The following is a 22705-nucleotide window of genomic DNA, read 5'->3' on the forward strand; positions in this document are numbered from 1 at the left end:
ACATCCCTTGCTCAGCCTGGTTGTTAAAACACACTAATAAACAACTCATAGCAATTACATGTGTTGACTATGGGGAAAGGAGAAGCACATTGAGTTATGACACAATGAAATCATATGGAGTTAGTCATGCCTGGGTGCTCCTGTAAAATTTAAGGAATCATAATTTAGAATTTAATTTAAACTATATGTAAAAAATGAGGCTCATCTAGATATCTTTTCCTTAGCAACAACTACAGAGAAGAAATGTGTCCTTCAACCTTTGAAGAGGTTATTTTCCCTTTCAACAGAGAGGGGGAAAGCTTCAGATCAGAATTAATTGTTCTGTGATTGATTAATACTTCCCCTCCTGTTGCTACATACAGCCGGGATGACATGCATTGTACACACAACAGGAGGTAAGAGAGTCAATCAATTAGAGGAACAATTAGTTCCAGTTTCTACAATTTATTTGAGCTTGTAGATGAAATTGCCTGAGAATATTAAGAACATTAAAGATCAGTGATGAAACCTAAAGAAATAAATTTATATTCATATTTTAGAGGCAGATGCTTAGTTGACACTGCTCTTCTGCAGATAGGCAACGCTAATGTGATAACAATTACAGTTTGGCAGCAATTAATAAATAGACTGTCAAAACCAGTCAAGTTGTGTTCATGGTTTTGGAAAGCAGCTGATTTTAGCTTTGACATGATGTGGCTAAAGTGTTCCTGAAAAGCTCAATATTATTAATTAATTTAGAGGATGTAATTCTGGGAGTTCCCAGCTATGGGTGTTAGGTTGGAAATTTTTGAAACCAAGCATTCAGTGCTACTTGGCATCTTCTTAATTTACTTGGGGGGGGGGTTGTTTGGGGGGGACAGAGTCCTTACTTAATTTATACTTGCATTTAGAAAAATACAGTATGTCAAAATATTCAAAGATTTATGAGACCAATGAACCCACAACCAAGAAAACATGAGTCAATTTGAAGTCATAGCATTTGATGAGATCTTCTGGTCACATCAGATTCTGGATTGGGTTTGTGTTGCAATATCATGGTATGAAATTCAGGTAAGGCTAGAAATCAGGGTGGACTGAGGGTAATGTCCTAGCTCTAGATGAACTCAAAGTCATATCCCATGCAAAATAATCTGGGAGTCTGAACCTGGCAAGACAATGAGGTTCTTTGGGGTCCAGGAAAAGAGAAAGCAGAAAGAAAGAAAGGAAAATGGTCGAAAGCATTTTATTTAAAACAGTGAAAAAAGAAAAAGGTTCAAGAACTTTAATACATATTTTCTTTTGAGGTGAAATATAAGAAGGAGCTTAAAGCTTGGAGATTAGCCAATTCTTACTTAATAATGATCAAATATACTTCAGCCCAGAATGTAAATCTCTAATCAGTTTCACATGTCTAGTAGTTTGTCCAGATTTCAGGAAAGGAATAAATGAAATATTAATCTTAACGTGTGTCTGTACAATATTTAAAACCCAAACACATTCTGAGAGTAATTGCTCTAGAGTTACTCAAATGTAATCCCTCAGAGAATATTTATATATTTTAAAAGGTAGCACTATTACTTTGATGAATAAATAATTTCCTGCTAGAAAACAGTCTCTGATGGATATAAATAAAGCAGCTAAGAAATTAGGAAGGAAAATAAAAAGCACTATCACCCAGAAAAAAAAACACACAATATAATATTAACAGATAAAATTAATTCTAAATATTAAGTCTATTTCCAGACCGAAACAGAAAAAATTCATCTCATCTCACACAAGTTTGCTTAACCTTTAAATAAAAATCATGTAGAAATCTGTTACAAAATTCCATTTTGTAATTTAATTCTAGGAATTAACTATGAGGAAAAGCAAATTGATATTCACAGCTCCTTGTCTGTGGTGCTTTAGTACATATATCAAGTTTCGTGCTCTAATTAATTCTACTAATCCCTTTAGTTAATGAATAAGTAAATGAGAATCAGGGTGGGGGAGTGAATCCATCAATTGCAAGAACAGTATAAAATTATTAATTCAGAAGTGACCCAACACCATCAAAGTGATCTTGTCAGCAATGCTTTGCTATCTTGTTAATATTGTAATTTCTGTTTTATTGTTCTTCATAGAGTAAAACATCTCAGTTAATCTCTACAGTACTTTTGTTTCTAAACTCTCTAAAAGACATTGATTTGGCAGTAGCCAAATAACTGAATATAAATTGATTTTATGTAATACACAGAAAACAAGTATTTTATTGATATAGTTTATTTGTGGAATTACACTGAGAATTATTTTGAAACAGCATGCTCTTTTTCTGGACAGTATTAGAATTTCATGCCTAAATCAGTTTAACATTAATTTTTATGTTGTTTTTTTTTTTTTTTTGGCTTATACAGTAGTATAAATATCTATGGTTGGAAGCATCAGGTGGGTAGAGATGTATATAAAAGCCATGAGAAACAAGATGTAAGTGAGAAAGATGACAGAATGATCATGAGGGGGAAAATGCTATAGCTTTTCTCTTTTTCACTTCTACTAATAAAGAAAATACTTAAATTTAAGGACACACAATTTCTTTCAACCTGGTTGATAATAGCAGAGGACTTGGGCCTCAATTACATATGTAACACAGTAAATGCCCAGACATCATGAAGACAGACATCTTTAAGAAGGGGAAAGCTTGCATGAATTTTTAGAATTACAAACATTGTATAGTGACATTCTGATACTGACTTCTAGACTTCCTTCCCTGAGGAAATGTTTAAAATCTGTAACCAGCATGGACAAGAGAAGAGGCTCAGGGCAGTAGAGACTTCAGCAGTTGTCTAAGCTTTTTTGATCCACTTCAATGCCACACCATTCTTACATCATCTGTAATGCTGTTTTCTCATTCAAAACCATATTCAGTCTCTGATGGTGGGCTTCTTCAAAGTGCCATCTTAATGAGCTAATTTCTAAGAGACTTTCCTTCTAACACCATCTGCAAAATGCTGGTTGGGTGCTTGTTATGAATAAGAGCATGATTTTGCTGCTACATGTTCCCCTCTTTCAACACCGAATGCTCTATATTTGTTCTCTCTCTAGCAGCTGCCTTCTCTCTCTTCACTGTCAGTATTTTGGGATGAAAAAAAGGTTTAGTAACAATGAGTGCCCAATGTTGTGTAGGCTTTAGATTCACTCCAGATTTGAAGCAGGCTCCATTTCTACCATTGAAATGCCCTGTCACCTCTCCAAATACCAATTCTCTCCAAAACTGAACTTAATCTGATCTAACATACAGAACTTGGAAATGCATCCAGAACCTACTCATGACACAGGAGAAAATGAAGAATCATGGACAAATGCACCTAAGTTTACTTGTTTCACTATGTCATAACAGAGAAATGCAATATTCATTTATACAAATATCATGACTGTATTCTCTTAAACTATCAAATTTCAAACATGCTGTGGTAGGGATTGAGACATTGTATTGAGTATTGCAAATACAAATATGAATAAGACTTTATCCCAAAACTCAAGGGGCTCAGAGGCTGGAGGGCAAAATGCTAGTAAATATATAAGCAGATAATCATGATAAAATTTTAGAAATGCAGTCAACATGCACAAACGTCCTCATCTTTTCCCTTTTCCAACATAAAGGAATCTTTTTACATATTAAAAAAAGAGGGCATGGCATGTTTTCATTAGAAGTACATGTAGATAGGACTTTTCTATTTGGTAGCTTATTAACCACAAGGGATTATTTATGCTTCCTTCCAAAAACTATTTGAAATAGTAGAAACGATATGAGAAGAAATGGATGAAGCACATAAAACTCTGGTCAATGCGAAGTGACCTTGATAAATGAGAAATCTCGAGAAATTTCCAAAGGATAGGAAGCATTTTATAAAAACTGATAAAGAAACCCGAACTGAAAAAACTGAAATGCAGAAGTTCTTGGCAAAAATGTACTCCAAGAGAGGAACCATTTTCTCCAGCTGGACCTAATTATTCTAACAGATTGATCAGGTCTTTTGCCTGGAGAGTAATTGCATTGACTTACTCTATTAATAGAAAACTACCTACTCACACTTGGGCAACTGGCTCCAATTTACACAGAGGTACTAAGAGCCACTCTGAGAGTGCTCTGTGTAATGTGAGGAGGATTCTGGGAAGTGTTTAGGACCTAAAGAGAAGCAAAACAGGGTACTCAGAGTTCTAAAGGAGTGTGAAGAAGAGTAGGAACAGTCTCTCTGCCAGAAAGAAAACACAGTCTACTGCCAGAGAAATGTCTTTTTTACTTTGATAATTGAGGTTTTTCCTAGCCTACTTATTGCTCCCTGCCCAGGCATCCAGAAGACACTCTCACCAGGTACACCAAGTTCCCAGTCAACCCTTTCAGTCAGAGAAGGGGAAACTGACTTGTCCAATTTAGGAGAAATCCACACCAGTCACTAATATTTATCAACATCCAATTCAAACATAGATGGCTTCAGGCCCATGCTCTTATCTAGTATGTAACTGTTCTAAACATATATTGGCCCAGTCCACATAACCTAATAACAAACGCTGCCCCACTACCACTGAGAGTCCTACAAAGCCCTGCCAGCGCCAGAGCTTCAAAAATTCTAGCCTGTTTCGCACAGAATCCTGAAAGATTCATTCGTTAACAGCTGTCATTTTATTTAAAATTTGATAAATCTAAAAATCTATTTAGATCCTCTTCCATAGAGAGAGATGACCAACCTCCATCAAGAAACAGAATTTTTTTTTTTTTCATTTCTTTGAGTCTAAGTGATGTTTTTCTATGGGACCAGGACGTGGCGTGATAGAGAGGTAGACAGAAAATGTTGGCCATATTCCAGGATCTGGCCCTCAAAGTGATAGGCTCAGAAAATTGTTTTGAAAATCACCTTTTGGTATGACTCATGCTAACCAATTCACAAGAGACTAATGTGTAGCCCCAGCCAGTTTGGCTCAGTGGATAGAGCATCGGCCTGCGGTGTGAAGGATCCCTGGTTTGATTCCGTTCAAGAGCACTTGCCCAGGTTGCGGCCTCGATCCCCAGTGCGGGGCATGCAGGAGGCAGCCCATCAATTATTCTCTCTCATCATTGAGGTTTCTCTCTCTTTCTCCCGCTCCCTTCCTATCTGAAATCAATAATTTTTTTTTTTAAAGAGACTAATGTGTAAACCAGAATGTGAATATTTGTTTAGGGACTGGACATGACATCTCCCACCTGAGCATTCTCTCCAAGTAGAGAAATCTACATGTCAAATAATATTATATTAACCTCCACAAATCGGAGTAGGAGGAGCTCCCACATCTAGCTCTGTAATAGGGATATATTTGTTACAGGAACAAGACTAATAATAATAATAATAATAACAATAATAATTGTTATTATTATTATTAACTTTGCATTAAAACAATTATCAACTACCATTGAGTGCCAGCTATATGCTTATTAACATCTACTTTTATGATAAACTAGTGGCCTGATGCACAGATTTGTGCATATTGAAAGAAAATTAATTAGAATAAATATTTTAATATCACTATTTGCCCTTTCTCTATAATGAAGTGTCAGAGATGAAAGAAAATTAGTAAAATGTATATGAAAATAATATATAAATTGATTAATAAACAATGACATGATATAGCAACAATAAAATCATGATATAAAATCAACAAAAACATGATATAAAAACTACATTGATAAAAACAATGACTGATAAATTGATTAAACTTATTCTAACATTGAGGCCAGCGTCAGACGGGGACAAACCAGTCCTTGGAATCAGAACAACCTCTCCTCCACAGATCCTGTTAATACTTCAGCTTCGATTATGTTAGGTTGCAATCTTTTGATAACAAATCTAACAACATTACAAAGACCCCATTTACTATTAAGATTTCTCAGTAGCATGATGATTGCACCTACTTTCAGTTCTAATTTTATGACACGGCATTTCTAAAGGAGTAATACTTTTAAGAAATTTGATGGGAAAATTTTCCTTTTTGGCATCATCCTTTGAACCTAGTATTATTGTTGATTACACTGTCGTCTCTGAGTCTTAATGCAATATCCGTTCCCCAGCCTTTTTCACCATATGGGAAAAGAATAGGATATGTCATTGCATCTAATGTAGGAAACAGGATACTGATTTGTTTCATTTTAGTGGCATTCGGATTATTGGGATCTGGTTTATAATGAATGAGCAAGTCCCTTTCAAAAGGAGGTCCTCCATCTTCGTTTCTGAATATGATGGCAACTTTGGTTATACGGAGATAATTATATCTACCTGGATCACTGTTATGATCATACTTAATCACCAGTGTTACTTCCGTGCAACACTGCCGCTTTCTTTCAGCTTCAGAATGTCAACAAAAACAACCAAATTCATGATCAACAATGACAGAGGGAAACACATGCGTGTGATTGGCGCCAGGGAGAGCATTATATGTATCGCACATGCACGAGTCAACTTAGCCTTTTATATATATAGAACAAACTTGCTTAACTAGACCTGCTTTCTGATTTAGCTAAACTTTTTCCAGTCCAGTGAAGCACCCCAACTTCTCTTTCAGGTAATTGTCAGCAACACAGCAGTAAATATCAACACAAAGCACATTATTATTGTAGATCATGCAGGGAGAACAAAGGGTGAAATATTTAACTGCAGCAGTGTTTGACTATATTCTGCACAGTGAGAAAACCTGAAGTCATTTTCAAGGTCCACCATTTCTTACTTATTTTCAGTCGGATCAAGTTGCTAAGCTTTCTAAATCTCCATTTTCCGGCTAATGAAAAGAAAATAGGATTCCACCGAGTTTCCTATCTACCTACTCCAGGACTTCTGTGAGGATCAAATGAGATGAGGCATGGGAAAACGCTTCACAGACATTTGGTTACAGTGTAAAATGTTTCCATCTGAGTCTAGTCGTCTAGGGAGAGGAAGCCAGGTGTTGCTACTTGACGTCATTACCCAGACTGTTGGACACTTAGCATATTAGCCTTTTATATAGATAGAGATGTATGAGTTGTATATTATTATACTTTTTTAACAGATGAGAAAATACTGGCTCAGAATGCAAATAAGGTGCTCTTGTTTTTTGTAGCTAAGAGTCAGAACTGAGATCGCTCTCAAGCTGGTCGTCCTAGAGTTCCTCTGTGCTCAGCAAGGACCTCCTTTAACTGAACCCCTCACATCTGTGGAAGTCTCCTCCCCCTTGCTGGGTTTGATCTTCATTTTTACACCCTAATTACTACATTTCATTATGAATTATTATTCCTTTAAGTATATTATTCTCACCTTTGCAGCTTTAAACTTTCTAGTGGAGCTACATTTTGCCTCTTTCTCTTAAAAATGCATGGTTTTAAGTAATCTTTCATACTTCAGTCTGATTTTGTAATTTTACTTCATTAATTTTAGTGGTGCTTTGCTAGCATTCCTGCTTTTTCTTTTTTGCTTCTTGTTTTTTGTTTGTGGGGAGGGTTTTTTGCACAAAATTGACACAATCTTTTGGTTTGGGCTTTCCCCCACCCCCCATTGATTTAGTCTTTGATTGCAAAAGCCCTGATTGGTTTCGAAGAACAAAATCTCCAGTAAACAAGTAGAACTATATTAAGTCATACCTCCTATTTCAGTCCATATTTCACCTTCTATAATACAGGGTGATTTTTAGTTGATTGCAATCATCACTCATATTTTATTCCTGCTATCAGGAATAAGATATATTTACTTTTATCTTAGTAAAAAAAAACATGTTAGTTTATCTGCAATATAATATTCAGCTATGAACTTGTAATAGTGTACCCTCACTCTGAAATGTCTCTTTAGCCATTTGGATATTAATTGAAATTTAGCTATTGATATTACCTGTTTTAAGGGAAAGCAGTTGCCTATTAAGGGGCATGGAAGAAGAAAAACATTTAGTTAAATATAAACCGTTTCTCCCAACAAATACATCACAGTTTATTATGAGACTGATGAAGCCAAGTTGAGGTTCTCATCACCAATGATATTGACCTACACAATAGGGAACATTGCAAACCTTCCCCATATAGTGCTTTACAATAGGGTAGAGATGATTTCTACTTAAGAATATCAAAAGTCATGGCAATATGACATTTTGAGATTAAAAGTCATCTAGCAACTTTCAGAGAAGTTGGTCACAATCAGTACTAGGACATTATATCACTTTTTTGTTTTATTTTAATATATCAAATTACTGATCAATAATTTGGGGGGGGGGGGACAAGGCTAAAGAGATGAGGGAATTGCTTATAGAATGACTTTATCTCCGTGAAATTATAGTGTCTGTAATTACTGTATATAAAATTAAAATGCAATTTAGCTCTATATATTACTGTTAGTAAGCCAGCATGCCTGTTTATAATGCAAATGTGAGGATATTAAAGGATTGTGCTTCTCAAGGCAAACTATCATACTAAACTCTTTCTTTGAGGATCGAAGAAGCAAACTGCAGTATATTCATCAGTCTTATTATTGAGCCACTCATCTGGAAATGGCATTAAGCCCAACTGTTGGCCAAAATGAAAGTTTAAAAAAGGATACAGATAATAATACTTTATCAAAGTCATATTTTTTGCAATAGTGCTTAAATGTGAGTTAGTAACTCAGTACTTTATAGGAAATGTGTTAAGTTCACTTTCTTATAGTGGTGTGAACTGGGTTTGCAAAGAGGAAAGACACAAAAATTCTTCATGGACATATCCATAACTTTATCAAAGATCGACTTGTTGGAGAAAGAGAAAATAAACTCTTTCTTATTAAGAGATAAACACAAAGAAGAAGGAGAAGCAGAAAGAGAAACAGTTGGAGTTCACAAAACATGCTAGACATAATAGGGGACCTGCCTTTCAAATATTCTCTCCAATCCTGATTCAATTCTAAAGTGCTCCAGGTGGATCCAGGCATAATTGCACATTGTCCCCTCACTCAGCACTTTTATTAATGATGGGCACATTAGAAGGTGGGGCATTCAACTTGAATATAAGGTACATAACTGGAAGCTTACTTAATCTTCAGATCTTTTACATTAAGTGAAACCAATCAAAAATGAATTTTCTTATATTTCAAGTCATATTTATCTAGCACCATAAGATGTGGGGCAATTATCTTCACCATAATTCATAGGATGTAAAGAATGTACAGTGCTGCTCTGAATATGAGAAAATGTAATGAGTGTCTCTTAGACTTACTAAGAATTAAAAACTAGGGGTCAAAGGCACACACAGGAAAAAGGTATTAGCAAGAAGCCAAGTTGACATAGCATAGAAGAAAATAAGCCTATAGAGAAAGTAATTTTTTTTTTATTACTGTGGAAGTCAGATGATGAAGTGTTTGCATATGATTAGCCTTTGGCTGCAAACAACAGCAAATGCAACAAAAAATGGATTAAGCCAAAATGAGAAGAATGTATTCTTTTCCATTGTAAGAAGTTCCAAAGTGTGGTGTTTGTTATAATAATGTTATGGTCATAAGGAAACCCCTCTAATGTGTGAAATAATTATTGTGTGAAATGTTTGCTGTGTAGAAACCCCAATACTCTGTAGCTTCCAAAATTAATGAACACCCACTATCTTGATGTAAAAGCCCTGAGCCCTTAAAGTGTAAATGCCCTGCTCCTAGCATAAGGCACACTGTCTGACACACCGTGATAAGGACACAGGTTGTTGACTACTGGCTGTAGAAGCATGAGACTTTCTTCGGTTGAAGTCTCCTGCCCAATAAGAGGACTCCACGCTCCGTGAGACAAGCCCCTGACTGCTCTGCTGTGTGAGCCTGAACCAACTGAGGCTGCCTGTCTGTCTCTGTTTTCGTCATCCGTCCTTCAGTGTGCATCACCAGGTGGCCTTTGCTGGAGCTTAGGACCCACTAGGAATCTAATATCTAATAAAAGAGTAGTATGCAAATTGACCGTACCTCCACTGCACCCACAAGCCATGCCCACCAGCCAATCAGGGGCGAGTATGCAAATTAACTCAACCAAGATGGCTGCAGCCACGGAGTGAGCAGGAGGCTTGGGTTTTTCTAGTGATGGAGGAAGTCAAGCTTCCTGCACACCCTGGCGGGCCCAGGCCTCTGCTGAAGGCTACAAAGTTTCAATTATAGAAGATAAATAAATCCCAACAAAAATGGCTGCAGCCACTGAGAGAACAGGAGGCTTGGGTTTCCCCGGCGATGGAGGAAGCCAAGTTCCTGGCCTGCCCTGGCCTCCACTGAAGGCTACAAAGTTTCAATTATAGAAGATAAATAAATCCCAGATACCAGGGTCTCCGCTTGGGTCGCTGGAGGGGCGTGGCCAGCCTGAAAACCACCACAGGCCCCTTGCCCAGGCCACCCCATGCTCCAAGGGAACCCCCACCCTGATCCAGGACACCCTTCAGGGCAAACCAGCTGACCCCCACCCATGCACCAGGCCTCTATCCGGAGGGCAGTTAGGCATCAATCAGGCTGGCAGGGGAGTGGTTAGGGGGTGATCAGGCTGGCAGGCAGAAGCGGTTAGGGGCAATCAGGAAGGCAGGCAGGTGAGCAGTTGGGAGCCAGCAGTCCTGGATTGTGAGAGGGATGTCCCAGATTGGAGAGGGTGCAGGCTGGGCTGAGGGACACCGCCCCCCCATGCACAAATTTCGTGCACCGGGCCTCTAGTAGGTAAATAAACCTTGTGTGATTGCATACTAATTCTGTCTTGTGTGTCATGTGTTCCGGTTCGGCTCAGCTGTCTAGACATTGAAGTACCAGGGGATAGGCCGTTATTGCTGACTCCTGGTCACCCACATTTGTCCACTAAGTCTAGACAGATAATTAATTAATTGGGGCATAATTGGGACAGTGTTCATAGTGTTGGTTAATACAGCAGTTTGATATCATCATGAGAGTCATGTAACTTCAAACGTTCAGTTCTGTCATCCATAAAGTGTCAGCCTTCTGCTTCACTAACTTCTCTCACAACCTCACCATGACCACAAGCAATTCCAAGTCCCACACACAAATACCACCAGCAGCAGAGACATTAATTCCTGTATATACATTTTTAAGAGTTAGAAAAAATTTCCCAGGACTTACCCAATAGACTTCCTCTTATATCACAATAGGCCCAAATTAGATCATATTGCAGTTGCCTGAACCAACCATTAGCAAAAAGAGTGGGATTATCATGATTTATATATAAACTAATAAAATTTATGTGTGGGGGATAAGGAGTAGTAGTTGCCTGAAAAAAAAAAGGCTTTATCTTAAATCAAAAGGAAGAAGCAGCTGTTTGGTAAGCAACCAACACATGATTTTTATTATTTTGTAAATTGTGGGTATTGTTCATTCATGTCTCATGTCCCCAACTTAATTAGCACACAATGAATGTAGAATTCAAAAAGAATAAGCCAAATCACCACTTTTTATACTTCATATCTGATTATTTAGTATATAAATTTAGACTTCAGGTCCAACTATATTCTGATGTTTTAAATCTCAATGGTTTTCTACATAGTGTATTATCTCAGAACAGCCTCCCTAATTATTTCTACTAGAGCATATATCATATTCTATTTTAACCTCCTATATACATCCCCATGCATACAAATGGTGAATAAACTACTTGAAATTTACCCAAAGCACCAAGTATTGTATTGGATAGTTGTAGGCACATAATTTATTCATTCAGCATTTATTTATTCATTTATTAGCAATAATTCCATGGGCCTTGGAACTAGCCTGTTTCAGCTCAAACCCCACTTTAGCACTTATTAGCTATGTAACCTTTGGCAAGTTTTCTCATCTATAGTAGAGAGACAATAGTATTGCCTGACTCACGGGGTTTATTTTGTGAACATTAAATGATCTTGTATGTTTAAAGCTCTTATAAAAATGTCTGCCTAGTAGTATGGGCTTATAAAATGTTAACTATTTTTATTTATTCATATACTCTTTGTAACTGCACACTGTAGAATTTTTCATCATATTTACCACAATCTGAACTGTGTATAGATCGATTTAAAAGCTTTGCTTCTCTGTGTGACAAAACAATGACAGTTTGAATACAGTTTGATCAAAGAGGGCTTTGAATACAAGCTTAGATTTTCTCTCAAGTGCCCACAGTTCAAAAAACAGCAAGAGTTCAGAGCTGAGTTTCTGCAAAGCAATGGAGAATAAAAGTTCCAAAGTATTTGTCTGTTGCTTCTATAGAAAACATTTGAGAGCCAATTGGCTTGATCCAGCTAAGCTGTATCTCTTTAGTAAATGCCAAAAGCATCTAATTTCACCTTACTATACAACAGTTAAAGAGAAGTTACTTCAATTAATACGAAAACAATGAGCATTGTTACTATACAAACTTGCTAAATTGATCCATGCAAGATTTCAATTCCATCTCTACCTTTTCTATAAAAAAAGAAGAGAGACTGACCATCACTGTACCATTTCTAAAACACTACTAAATACACCTGAAGTCTTCATAATAAATTTGAAAAGGCTATTTTTATAACTTTTCTTGATCAAGACCCTGCCATTCTTACTAAAATATTGGGAGGCCCTTTAAAGCCATAAAATTTCTTCACTGAGTGGTGCTTTTAAAATAAATGACAATTTTTATAAAATATATTTTATTGACTTTTTACAGAGAGGAAGGGAGAGTGATAGAGAGTTAGAAACATCAGCTGCCTCCTGCACACCCCCTGCTGGGGATGTGCCCGCAACCAAGGTACATGTCCTTGACCAGAATAGAACCTGGGACCCTGCAGTCCAATGCTCTATCCACTAAGCCAAACTGGTTAGGGCAATAAATGACAATTTTTGAACCTTCTATAATAAAGTATTTCATTAATAGAAAAGTGGATGCATAATAAATGGATTAGAAAAACAATTAAAATTGTGAATTAATTATCAAATGCTTTTACAAAACTGCTCTCATATCATAATTTTCAAGATTTGTTTCCCTATTGTAGGTAGGAATTTTTCAATTTTGTATAAGACCTCTTGATTTTCTATACCATTATTACAGTAAATAATCACTTGGGTTTTGACTTGAATATGGTTTGTTTCTTTTTTTATTCTCTATAATATAGGTCTGAGCAGGGGAAGGGGGAAGTAGCAAAATATAGTTCTCATTTGATTCATGGATTTATTTTTATTTTAGTTATTTCTTCTGAAATTTATATTGACAATTGCTAAATATAATTATGATTGATCTTCTGGGAATGAAAAACTGTTTAGAATTTTGTAACATTTATTACTTTACAATACATTATTTATAAACAATGTTCATGTTTTCCCTTATTCTTTAGGAAACCTGTGTTTCGTGTACTCTAAGAAACCATTAATTATAAGATGCACCATTATATTTTATGCCATTATGTCAAAAGTGGTTTAATATCACTTGAAATTTTACTTTGTATTTATTGAAAGATCATTCAAAGTTATTTAAACACTTTATTTTTATCACTCTTGTACATAAAGAAGAAAATAAAAGCAAAGTATATTGGTTAACTGATTACTAAGATTTCTAAATCTGTTCTCAACTCAGAATTGATGATGCCTATTTTTTACACACCATTTATCTTCGTTTATGTCATCCAGATTGTTGGATACAGCATTTCTTTAAATATTGCTCCTCTATTGCTTCCAAAACCTTCAAAACTACTTGACTCTCATTCTTCTCGTTTTGGTTGCATACATTTGCAATAGAAAGCTTCAGATCACAAGCAGGATTTAGATTCCTTCCTCAAATATCTTTAAGTGATCTGTTGACTGGGACATCAATGGGAATAACAAGCAGGTTGAGCGTGCACAGGCCTGGCAGGCAGTGATAGTAAGATGTCATAGATTATAAGGAAAAATACACATTTCAGAGATGTAAAAATATGGGGGGAAATATATTTTGGGGAAAAAAATATTCAGTTGAATATTTAAAAACTCAATTGTCAGTCTCCAGGGCATTTTTCTAGGCCTACACAGTAGGAGTCCCACTTCCCTCTGTAGTCTTGGTTCCATTACTGGTCCACCCATATCTAGCTATGGCTGTGGAGCAGACTCAGTAACAGAATTCACTACCACTGGCTACAAATTCAAACATTCCAGCAACTACTAAGCCTAGTGAACCTACTTAGGTTTTTCTGCTCATTATGTTTTCTTGATGATAAGGTACAGATACTCAGATTACTATCAATAGTAGTATTTTCAGCCCAAGTCAGAGCTGGAAAATAGGATAATCAGAGGAATGGCGGTGCACAGTGGTCACAGATATGAGCTCTGAGATCAGCTACGTTGGGAATCGCTGGCTCAGTCCTTAACTCTGTGACAAGGAGCATGTTTACTCCTTCTGCTTCCATATCTTCAGAGTACTCAACATCCTCAATTCCGGAAGGAGGGAATCTTATTGGCCTCACTCACCTCTTCACGCCACACAGTGTCACTGGACTCAGACCAGCATCTAAGTGAGCTGTCATTGAATCAGCTACTCATCCCTCCTACATCCACTGTGACTATGGCTGTAGGAGGGGGCCATGCAATCTACAGACTCTCATCATTAGAGCCTGTAAGCAAGACAATTTTATTGAAAAGGAGCTGTGGCTGGGTACGCACTAGTAGTCACATCTCCCACCCGCCATCTGCAGGGTCCAGAGTTGGATCTCTCTACTCAGAATAATAAACAGCAAAGTTAAAAAAAAAAGGGGGTGTATGTTTAACAAGTTGGGCCATCTTGGAAATAAATCTTGTTCTTCTTTGTAAATATTAAAATTAGAGTGATATGGGAAAATAACTAAACTCTTATTAGAACCAATATCCTACATTTATGGAGATGAATCCTGAGAAACTGCTTTTGCTTGTCTTGGGGAGATAGGGATGGGACGGGATGAACATTGGAGAATCAGAAAGAGATAGGAGATAATTTACATGAAAACTGGAAGTTGGTAAGCCAAAGTTTTCCTACGTCTAGTAGGAGTAGCTAGCCATTTTAAAAGTTCTTAATACAAATGTTTGTCTCTTAAGGTTTCTGCTGTTTTGAACACCTCACATCTGTACCTTTCTCTGCTTATTCCCTTTGAACTCAAAATTTCCTTTTTCCTGGTCCTATCAGCAACTTCTTTCTTTAAAAGAATACATACATATGTGTGTGTGTGTGTGTGCGTGTATGTATGATGGTTTCATGAGTGTACACTTATTTCCAACCTCATCAAGCTGTAAACATTAAATGTGTGCAGCTTTTGGTATTTCAATCATACCTACATACATATATAAACAAGGGATTCTTAGAAATACTGCACACAGCTGGGGAGTGGTGCAATATTTCCTCCCTCATCACACTCCTTCAAAGACACATTCAGCATAATAATCTACACACTTCTTTGGCATCTATTGTGTGGTATTTGCAGGATTGGAAAGGAATTTTGATTTTTTTTTACTCAAGTAAAGCTAAGCAGGCTCACTTGTATTCAATTAACACAGGCATTGATGAGAGATGCCGAGAACCATACTCCTAAGTAAAATTCTCCCTGCACCTCTTAGGAGACTCTTATGACAAGATAAATGGGTAAAATCTAGAGGTACCTGGAACTAGTTTTGAGGAAGGAGGAGGAGGAGAATGAGGAAGATGAGGGAAAGGAGAAGAGAAAGGAGAAGGGGAAAGGGAAGGGGAAGGAGGAAGAGGAGGAAGAGGAGAAGGAGGAGGAGGAAGAGGAGGAGAAGGAGGAAGATGAGAAAGAGAAGGAGGAGGAGAAGGAGGAGGAGGAGAAGTCTGTTCATTTTATGGCTTTATGAAGATAGGATGCCTGCTTTGCTTCCAGTTGCTCCAAGGTCTGAAAAACCACCTTTCATCTCTCACCATTTTATTGGCTCTTTCCCCAGAAGTCAGCTCTGTTCTGCCATGACAGAACCATATAATACCTGGCTTTCCTCTTACTGCTTTCAAGAAAAAGTATCTAAACTAAGGAGAAGATAAACCTCGAGCCTGACATTCAAACATCTGCAAACTTGTGGAAGATTTTGATAATGCTGCTACACTTTACTTACTGCCTAAGGAGCCTTTGGTTTGGAAAGAATTCAAATGACACTTCTGGTGGTTGCTTATTCCCCCCGCACCCCCCCCCCAAAAAAAAAAAGAAGTCTTTCAGAGTGGGTGTCATACATCAGATTCCTGAGAAGCTGCTCAGAGTCAGAGGTAGTTTACTGGGGAATGCTTTCCATATAAGGGAGTGGAGGAAGCAGGTATGGACAAAGAGATTTGCTGAACTGAGAAGGTTCTTCAGAAATGAACTGAATTGGGGCAGTGGGCCTGGCCTTTATACTAGCACCCACCAGTCACTAGATGTGGGCTGTCCTTGGAGAAGTGAGTTTAACCTTGAGCAAAGCACTTCCTATTAGCCAAGGGCAATTCTTTAAGAGAGACTGCTTAGCTATGAGATTCAGCACTCCCTGAATCTAAGGGCCTCATTTCTGAAAGATAAGGAGGGATGCACATGGTGTCTTATGGTTTCCACCTACACTTAAAGAAAATCAAGGGAAATTCTGATGGAATAAAATCACTACATTCTACCTTTGCCCCTCAAAACTATATTCCAACACATTCTGTGATATCTCCCAGCCTCTATAGCAATTATTCCAAGAGTACTTATAGATTGGGGCAACTCTGTATTATAATACATTTTTTAGTAATAAGTTTTCCAATATTTTTTAACTTCTCCTGCTTGCTCTTAAATAAAGGTGAAAATAATGCTTTCTCTAGAAATCATTATGTTTATGTAGTATGGTAGGCTATCTCACTATATAATCCAGGAAATCTTTATCAATTTGTAGACTTTGAGATAGACATAATTATAGTTCTACTAAGTAGAATAAATATAAGGGGCAGAGGGAAGTTGTCATGCCAACCAAAAATCCCAATTTTCTTCATTTTATGCCACAAAAGTATTAACCCTTTGCACTCGCTTGCTTTTTTCTCGATTCCTTTATTCTAATGCTAACCGTGTCGAGTCACACTCAACATCCGAGTGCAAAAATGTCTTAATATTTTTCTCTATTTTATTTTAATCAGTGACTATTTTGCATATTATGTTTGCTAAATATGTAGATGAATCATTCTTTCTTGCAATTTAATTTTTTACATTATATATCTACTAGAGGTCCAGTGCACGAAATTCGTGCATGGGTAGGGTCCCTAGGCCTGGCTAGTGATCAGGGCCGATAGGGGCCTTCTGGCTGCTGGCCAGGGCCTCCCTTCCCCGATTGCTGGCTGCCGGCCGGGGCCTTCCTTCATTTTGCGCCACACCCTGGTGGTCAGTGCACATCATAGCAATTAATGGAACTCCAGGTCACCTGGTAGAACTCCCAAGGGGACAAGTTGCACATTAGGCATATATATATATATATATATATATATATATATATATATATATATATATAAATAAATTCAGTGACCTTTATGGCAAAACAACCATAACAACCAAAATGACAGGTCAACCAGTTGCTATGATGCACACTGACCACCAGGGGGCAGACACTCAATGCAGGAGCTGCTCCCTAGTGTTCAGTGTGCTCCCACAAGGGGAGCGCTGCTCAGCCAGAAGCCGGGCTCATGGCTGGTGAGCGCAGCTGTGGTGGTGGGAGCCTCTCCCGACTCCATGGCAGCACTACCAAGTGGTGGCAGCAGGGCAGCGGTGGGGTTGAGCTTGAGCCACGCAGAGCCCAGCCCCAATTTGGGCTCCTCCCTGGCTGCCTGCCGCTTGACGCACTGCTATGTCCCCCACGGGGTCCCGGATTGCAAGAGGGTGCAGGCTGGGCTGAGGGATCCCCCCCCATGCATGAATTTCATGCACCAGGCCTCTAGTATATAAATAAATTTATTGGATGACATTGGTTAATAAACATATAGTTTTAGGGTGTACATTTATATAATACATCATCTGTATATTGTACTGTGTGTTCACCACCCCAAGCCAAGTCTCCTTTCATTACCACTTATCCCTCCTTTACCTTTTAATACCTCTCATTATTATTTTAATTTTCACAAGTGTTTGTGAAATCAAACACTTAAGTTTGGTCAGGAAGGAGTTGTATTTCTTTTTTTGACCAATGCTTGCTCATGTCCTTGTACTGCACTTTCTTCTAGAATAAAAAAAAATTTTTTCTATTCCATAATAATTATCTTGGCATATTACAGGTTGGTAAATTCCACTTTAACAAACTAAATGACTATACCTCTAAAACTAAGTAATCTGTTTTCTATTAGTAAGATTATTTGTGTTTTTCATTTACTGGTAAACCAATTTAAAGAGACTCATAAATACCTTTCCAGCATTGATTTAACTGTTTAATGAGACTTAAATGTTATTATTAGAGTAGACTGGTGGGAAGAACCTTGGATTAGGCTAGCTCTTATAGGACAAATCACTTAACCTCTCCATATCCCAGTTTCTTCTATAAAATAAGACTGAGTTACTTTTCAGGACTGTAATGAGACTTGAAGATATTATAGTTAAATATTGATGATAGCTTTTGGTACATAGTAGCTTCCTAATAAATGGCATATTTAGTTTTTATTAGCCTCATTGAGTGTTATTGTATCTCAACATGTCCCTTATTATAATGGCTTTCCAAACTGTAGGTCTCAAACCATTCATGGATTATGAAATTTATGTACATAATTTTGAGGCACAACTAGAATTTTTTAGTGAAAAAGAACAGAACAAAACTGAATATATCAAAATATTTCACACATTGTAAAGGCAAGTGTTTTTATGTGAAACTTTTATTCTGTATATAACATAGGTAGAGGGAGTGTGTATAGTGGAGCACTTTTTACTATGGGGTTGTAGTAAAAAACTTTCAAAAAATACAATTTTACCAGATACTGATCACATAGTGTACAAGTCTTACACTATGTGATTAAGACACCTAAATTTAAATCCCAACTGTAGTAATTATTGCTTTGAACCAATTGCATAACCTCTGTATTCCTCACCTGTAAAATGGATTTTAATTATACTTGTTTCATGGGAGTGGTTTGAGAACTATATGATTTCATGTATCAAAATCACTTAGTAGGTACTCAATAACAGTTGGCTATTATTTTATCAAGACTTGAGCATAATATAATTTTTTCTCTGAATAAGCAAGTAGTGCCATATGCACTAGAGTGCATAAGAAAATATAAAGTCATCACATTAGTCAGGACTGAATAATTAGCAAGTTCTTTCATCTACAAAATGTTTCTTGTTAAGCACCTTATATCCACAGATATGAATTTTCAAGAGCCATGTAACTATTCTTAGTCTTGCTATGGAAAAACAATACTATCTCTCAAAATGGGAAGGGATAGATGGAATGAACCTACATGCTAGACATTGTACTAAATTCTTTGCATAGATTATCTCATTTCATACTCATTAAAACCTCATGTATTTGGTATGCTTATGCTCATTTACAAATGGAGAAACTAAAGAACTGAGATCTGAAACCATATCTGTCTGATTCTACCCTCTAGGATTATATTAGTAGCTACTAGTGGAAAATATAAAGCTTAAAAGGAAGAACTAACCTACTATAAAATAAAAATTGATTTCCTGTGTGTTGGTATTAGCCTCAGCCACCGTCTCCTTGTAGGATATTCAAAATCTCTGGATTTTGTTTAAGATTTTAGTAATAACCCCATACATTTGAGATTCTTCTTCTTTCAATTGTACTTCCACTAAATATAGAAGTATAGATAATTAACTCACAAAAGCTTTGAATTCTATAAAAATCTTTTATGTTTGCGGGTTATCTCCATTTCCTTGCAAATCAAAAAAAGAGCTTTATGGTTCCATAAACCTCCCTGCTGAGACTATGAGGTTACTCATGCCCAGGCCTGTTTGTATTTGCCTATTTCTGCCTAAATTCATTCCCACTGTCTCACCAGCACAGCCTGAAATTGAAGTTACAGAAGTCCAAAATATGTTTAAATTGGAGAATATGACTTCAATTCAACCCCTTTAGAAAGCCTTCCTTATATTTAGGAATATAAATACATACTTAGAATATTATATATTTATGTTATGTATACTAAGAAAAATCTAGGCAGGACAGGTTTTACTTCTTCATATTTCAAAAGGCAAATTGAATGAGGTCAAATGCCTTGTTAAAATTCATTTAGCTAGTGAAGAGGACTAGAACTGATCTGATAGCTTCTGTATTCAAAGCTCAGGGGTTTTTTTCACTGACTAACTTAGGATTAATTTTTTTAATATTTTGGAGATAAAAAAAACATGTAAAATAATTGAATGAATTAAGTTAATAAAATAATTCATTAATATATTCAAACTAAGTAAATGGAAATAATTAGACAGACAAGCCATGTCTCTGTATCAGTGCCTTGGTATATATAGTCAATCGTACCACATATACAGTGACTTCAATAAATTCACAAGTAAATTATTGAACAGAGTATTGTTTGCAGTAAATGTCAAAAAAAGAAAAAAAAAGATAAAAGACTGTGAGGGAAATGCACGATCAATAAACCAGATTCAAGAAATAATTTCAGTATGACATCTTAGAGTAGCAATGTTTTAATAGTATTCTTCATAACTATTTTAAAATTCACTAACATTTTGAATGTATGCTATTACTTACCAACATTTCCGGTATAAATATTTGATCTGTCTTTTTCTTTTAGAAAATGCAGAATGTTTTGAACATGGAGCATGTATGTTGTCAGCAATCGTTTCATACACCTTTCAGTGAGATATGGGTTACAGAGTTAAATCTACACAGCAAACAATTGCCTATATAAATAACTAATAGACTGAGAGTTTACATGGTATTGTTGGGAGAGAATGCTTTCAGTAACTGTCTGGTCTTACCTTCTGGGAGAGAATCTCCACTGTGGTTCCATAAATATTTCATGAAGCAACATAAAGTAATATGCTAATGATGGACCATTTACCCAGTGAGCAGGTGCACCCTCTGACGCTTTTTCATCCCCAGTATACCTTTGATGTGGGATCAGTTAAGCCATTTTGAATTATTCTTTTTCGCTTCCCTCTCTTCACAGTTTCACCTGAACCTAAAATGGTGAGCCAGAGTCATCCGGAGGCCCTGGCAGCCCCGCCTGTCACCACTGTTTCGACTGTTACACCAAATAATGCCACCGAGCCAGCCAAGCCCGGGGAAGGAAAGGAAAATGCCTTTTCTAAGCTGAAGGAGAAGTTCATGAATGGGTTACATAAAATTCCACGTGAGTAGTACATATTGTTACTTCAGGAAAAATAAATGGTTGAAAATCATCTTACTTGTTAGGAAGCAAAATTCCTTCTAACATACTATAAACATACATTTGATTTATTTTTAATTATTGCAACAACAGCCAAAAATATGCATCATGTATTTAATGTAAGTGGGTTCTTTGTTATCTTCTTTAATATCTGTTTCTCTCAAGAATATTAATGCTTAAGAATTGTGCTGTATTTTACACCTGTGGTTATGAAATTATTCCATTGTAAAGATTATTTCTAAGTGGTAACTAAAATGTACTTCCCCAATTGCAAAGTTTGATTTTCTTTTCTTCATTTGTTCATATTTCAAAACCTTTGGCACAGTTTTTTAAAATTTTATTTGTCATTAGGAAATAAGTAATTTGTACCCACTTATTTGTATAACACTAAGTCCAATCAGTGGCATTTAATATAAATTTTAAACTACAGGTTTACTTTTTCTTCAGATTTGAACACTAACTTTGTATTAATACTTTTCTAGGCGCTGGGAAATCTAGGTTTTGGCCCTCACAAAGCTTATATTCTAGTGGGGGAAAGAAGTAATAAATCAATAAACTGGCAAATATATATAATACATTATTTAGTAATAAATAATGTAAGGAAAACTAAAGGCTAGTAAATGGGATCAGAAAGGGGATAGGGAGGAAAAGGTTGTTATTATTATTATGTAGGATGATGAAAGCTGGTTTTTAAGGAAACCTGGAGGAATTAGGGAAGAAAGTTATAATAACCTGGGAAATACAGGCAAAGGCCCTAAGGCGAGATCTGCCTGAACAGCAAGGAGCTGTGTGTGCCTTACGTACAAGGTGGAGAGGGGCAAAGATGAAGCGGCACTGTAGCAGAGGCCATATCACATGGGGCCTGTGGAGTATTCTAAGGAGCTTGGATTTTAGTCTGAGTGAAATAAAATGCTTTCGCATGGCTTTGGGCAGAGGTGTCCAGGATCTGGCTTAGGTTTTTCTTTAAAATCATCTTGCTGTTGTGTCAACAATGCGCTCAGAGGAGTAAAGGTAGAATACAAAGCAGGCTGTTGCAATGATCCAGATGAGAGGTTTATAAAATTTGTAAGAAAATTTTTCTATAAGGACATAGAGAAACTAAATGAAAATAGACAAGAAATCAACTTCTTATCCCTCAAGTAATTAACAACTTGTTGATCTGTCTGTCCTCCTTTAAGAAATTCAAGTTCATCTGAGAGACACTATTTGCACGGTTGTCAGTAATTACCATTCTTAGAAAGAAGATCCATAAGCCAGTGGGATGGAGCTGGCCCAGTAGATAGAGCCCTCCTATGGGAAATGCAGGCTCCCAGTTCCCTTCCTTGCTCTGCTGCTGAGCTGATGGACTGATCTAGACACGTTTGATAAAACTTGGCAGAAACCAAATACGTATATCATGGAGGCAAATTCTCACTTGAATATTTTATCAAAATGTTTACTTTAAAAGAAATGTGTTATAAGGAGGCAGAGAAAGCAATGA

General features: G+C 36.7%; 1 protein-coding gene across 1 annotated transcript in view; it reads left to right on the top strand.

Moving 5' to 3' along the window:
• SYT1 (synaptotagmin 1) overlaps positions 1-22705 on the top strand; it is a 356025-nt gene that overhangs the window by 142380 nt on the left and 190940 nt on the right. The window contains exon 2 of the mRNA XM_079775962.1: positions 21007-21189. Coding sequence (XP_079632088.1) covers positions 21024-21189 — 166 coding nt within the window. The 5' untranslated portion in view covers positions 21007-21023. The remainder of the gene's footprint in view (positions 1-21006; positions 21190-22705) is intronic.

Source organism: Cnephaeus nilssonii (genome assembly GCF_951640355.1).
Source record: "Cnephaeus nilssonii genome assembly, chromosome: 6".
Taxonomy (NCBI): domain Eukaryota; kingdom Metazoa; phylum Chordata; class Mammalia; order Chiroptera; family Vespertilionidae; genus Cnephaeus; species Cnephaeus nilssonii.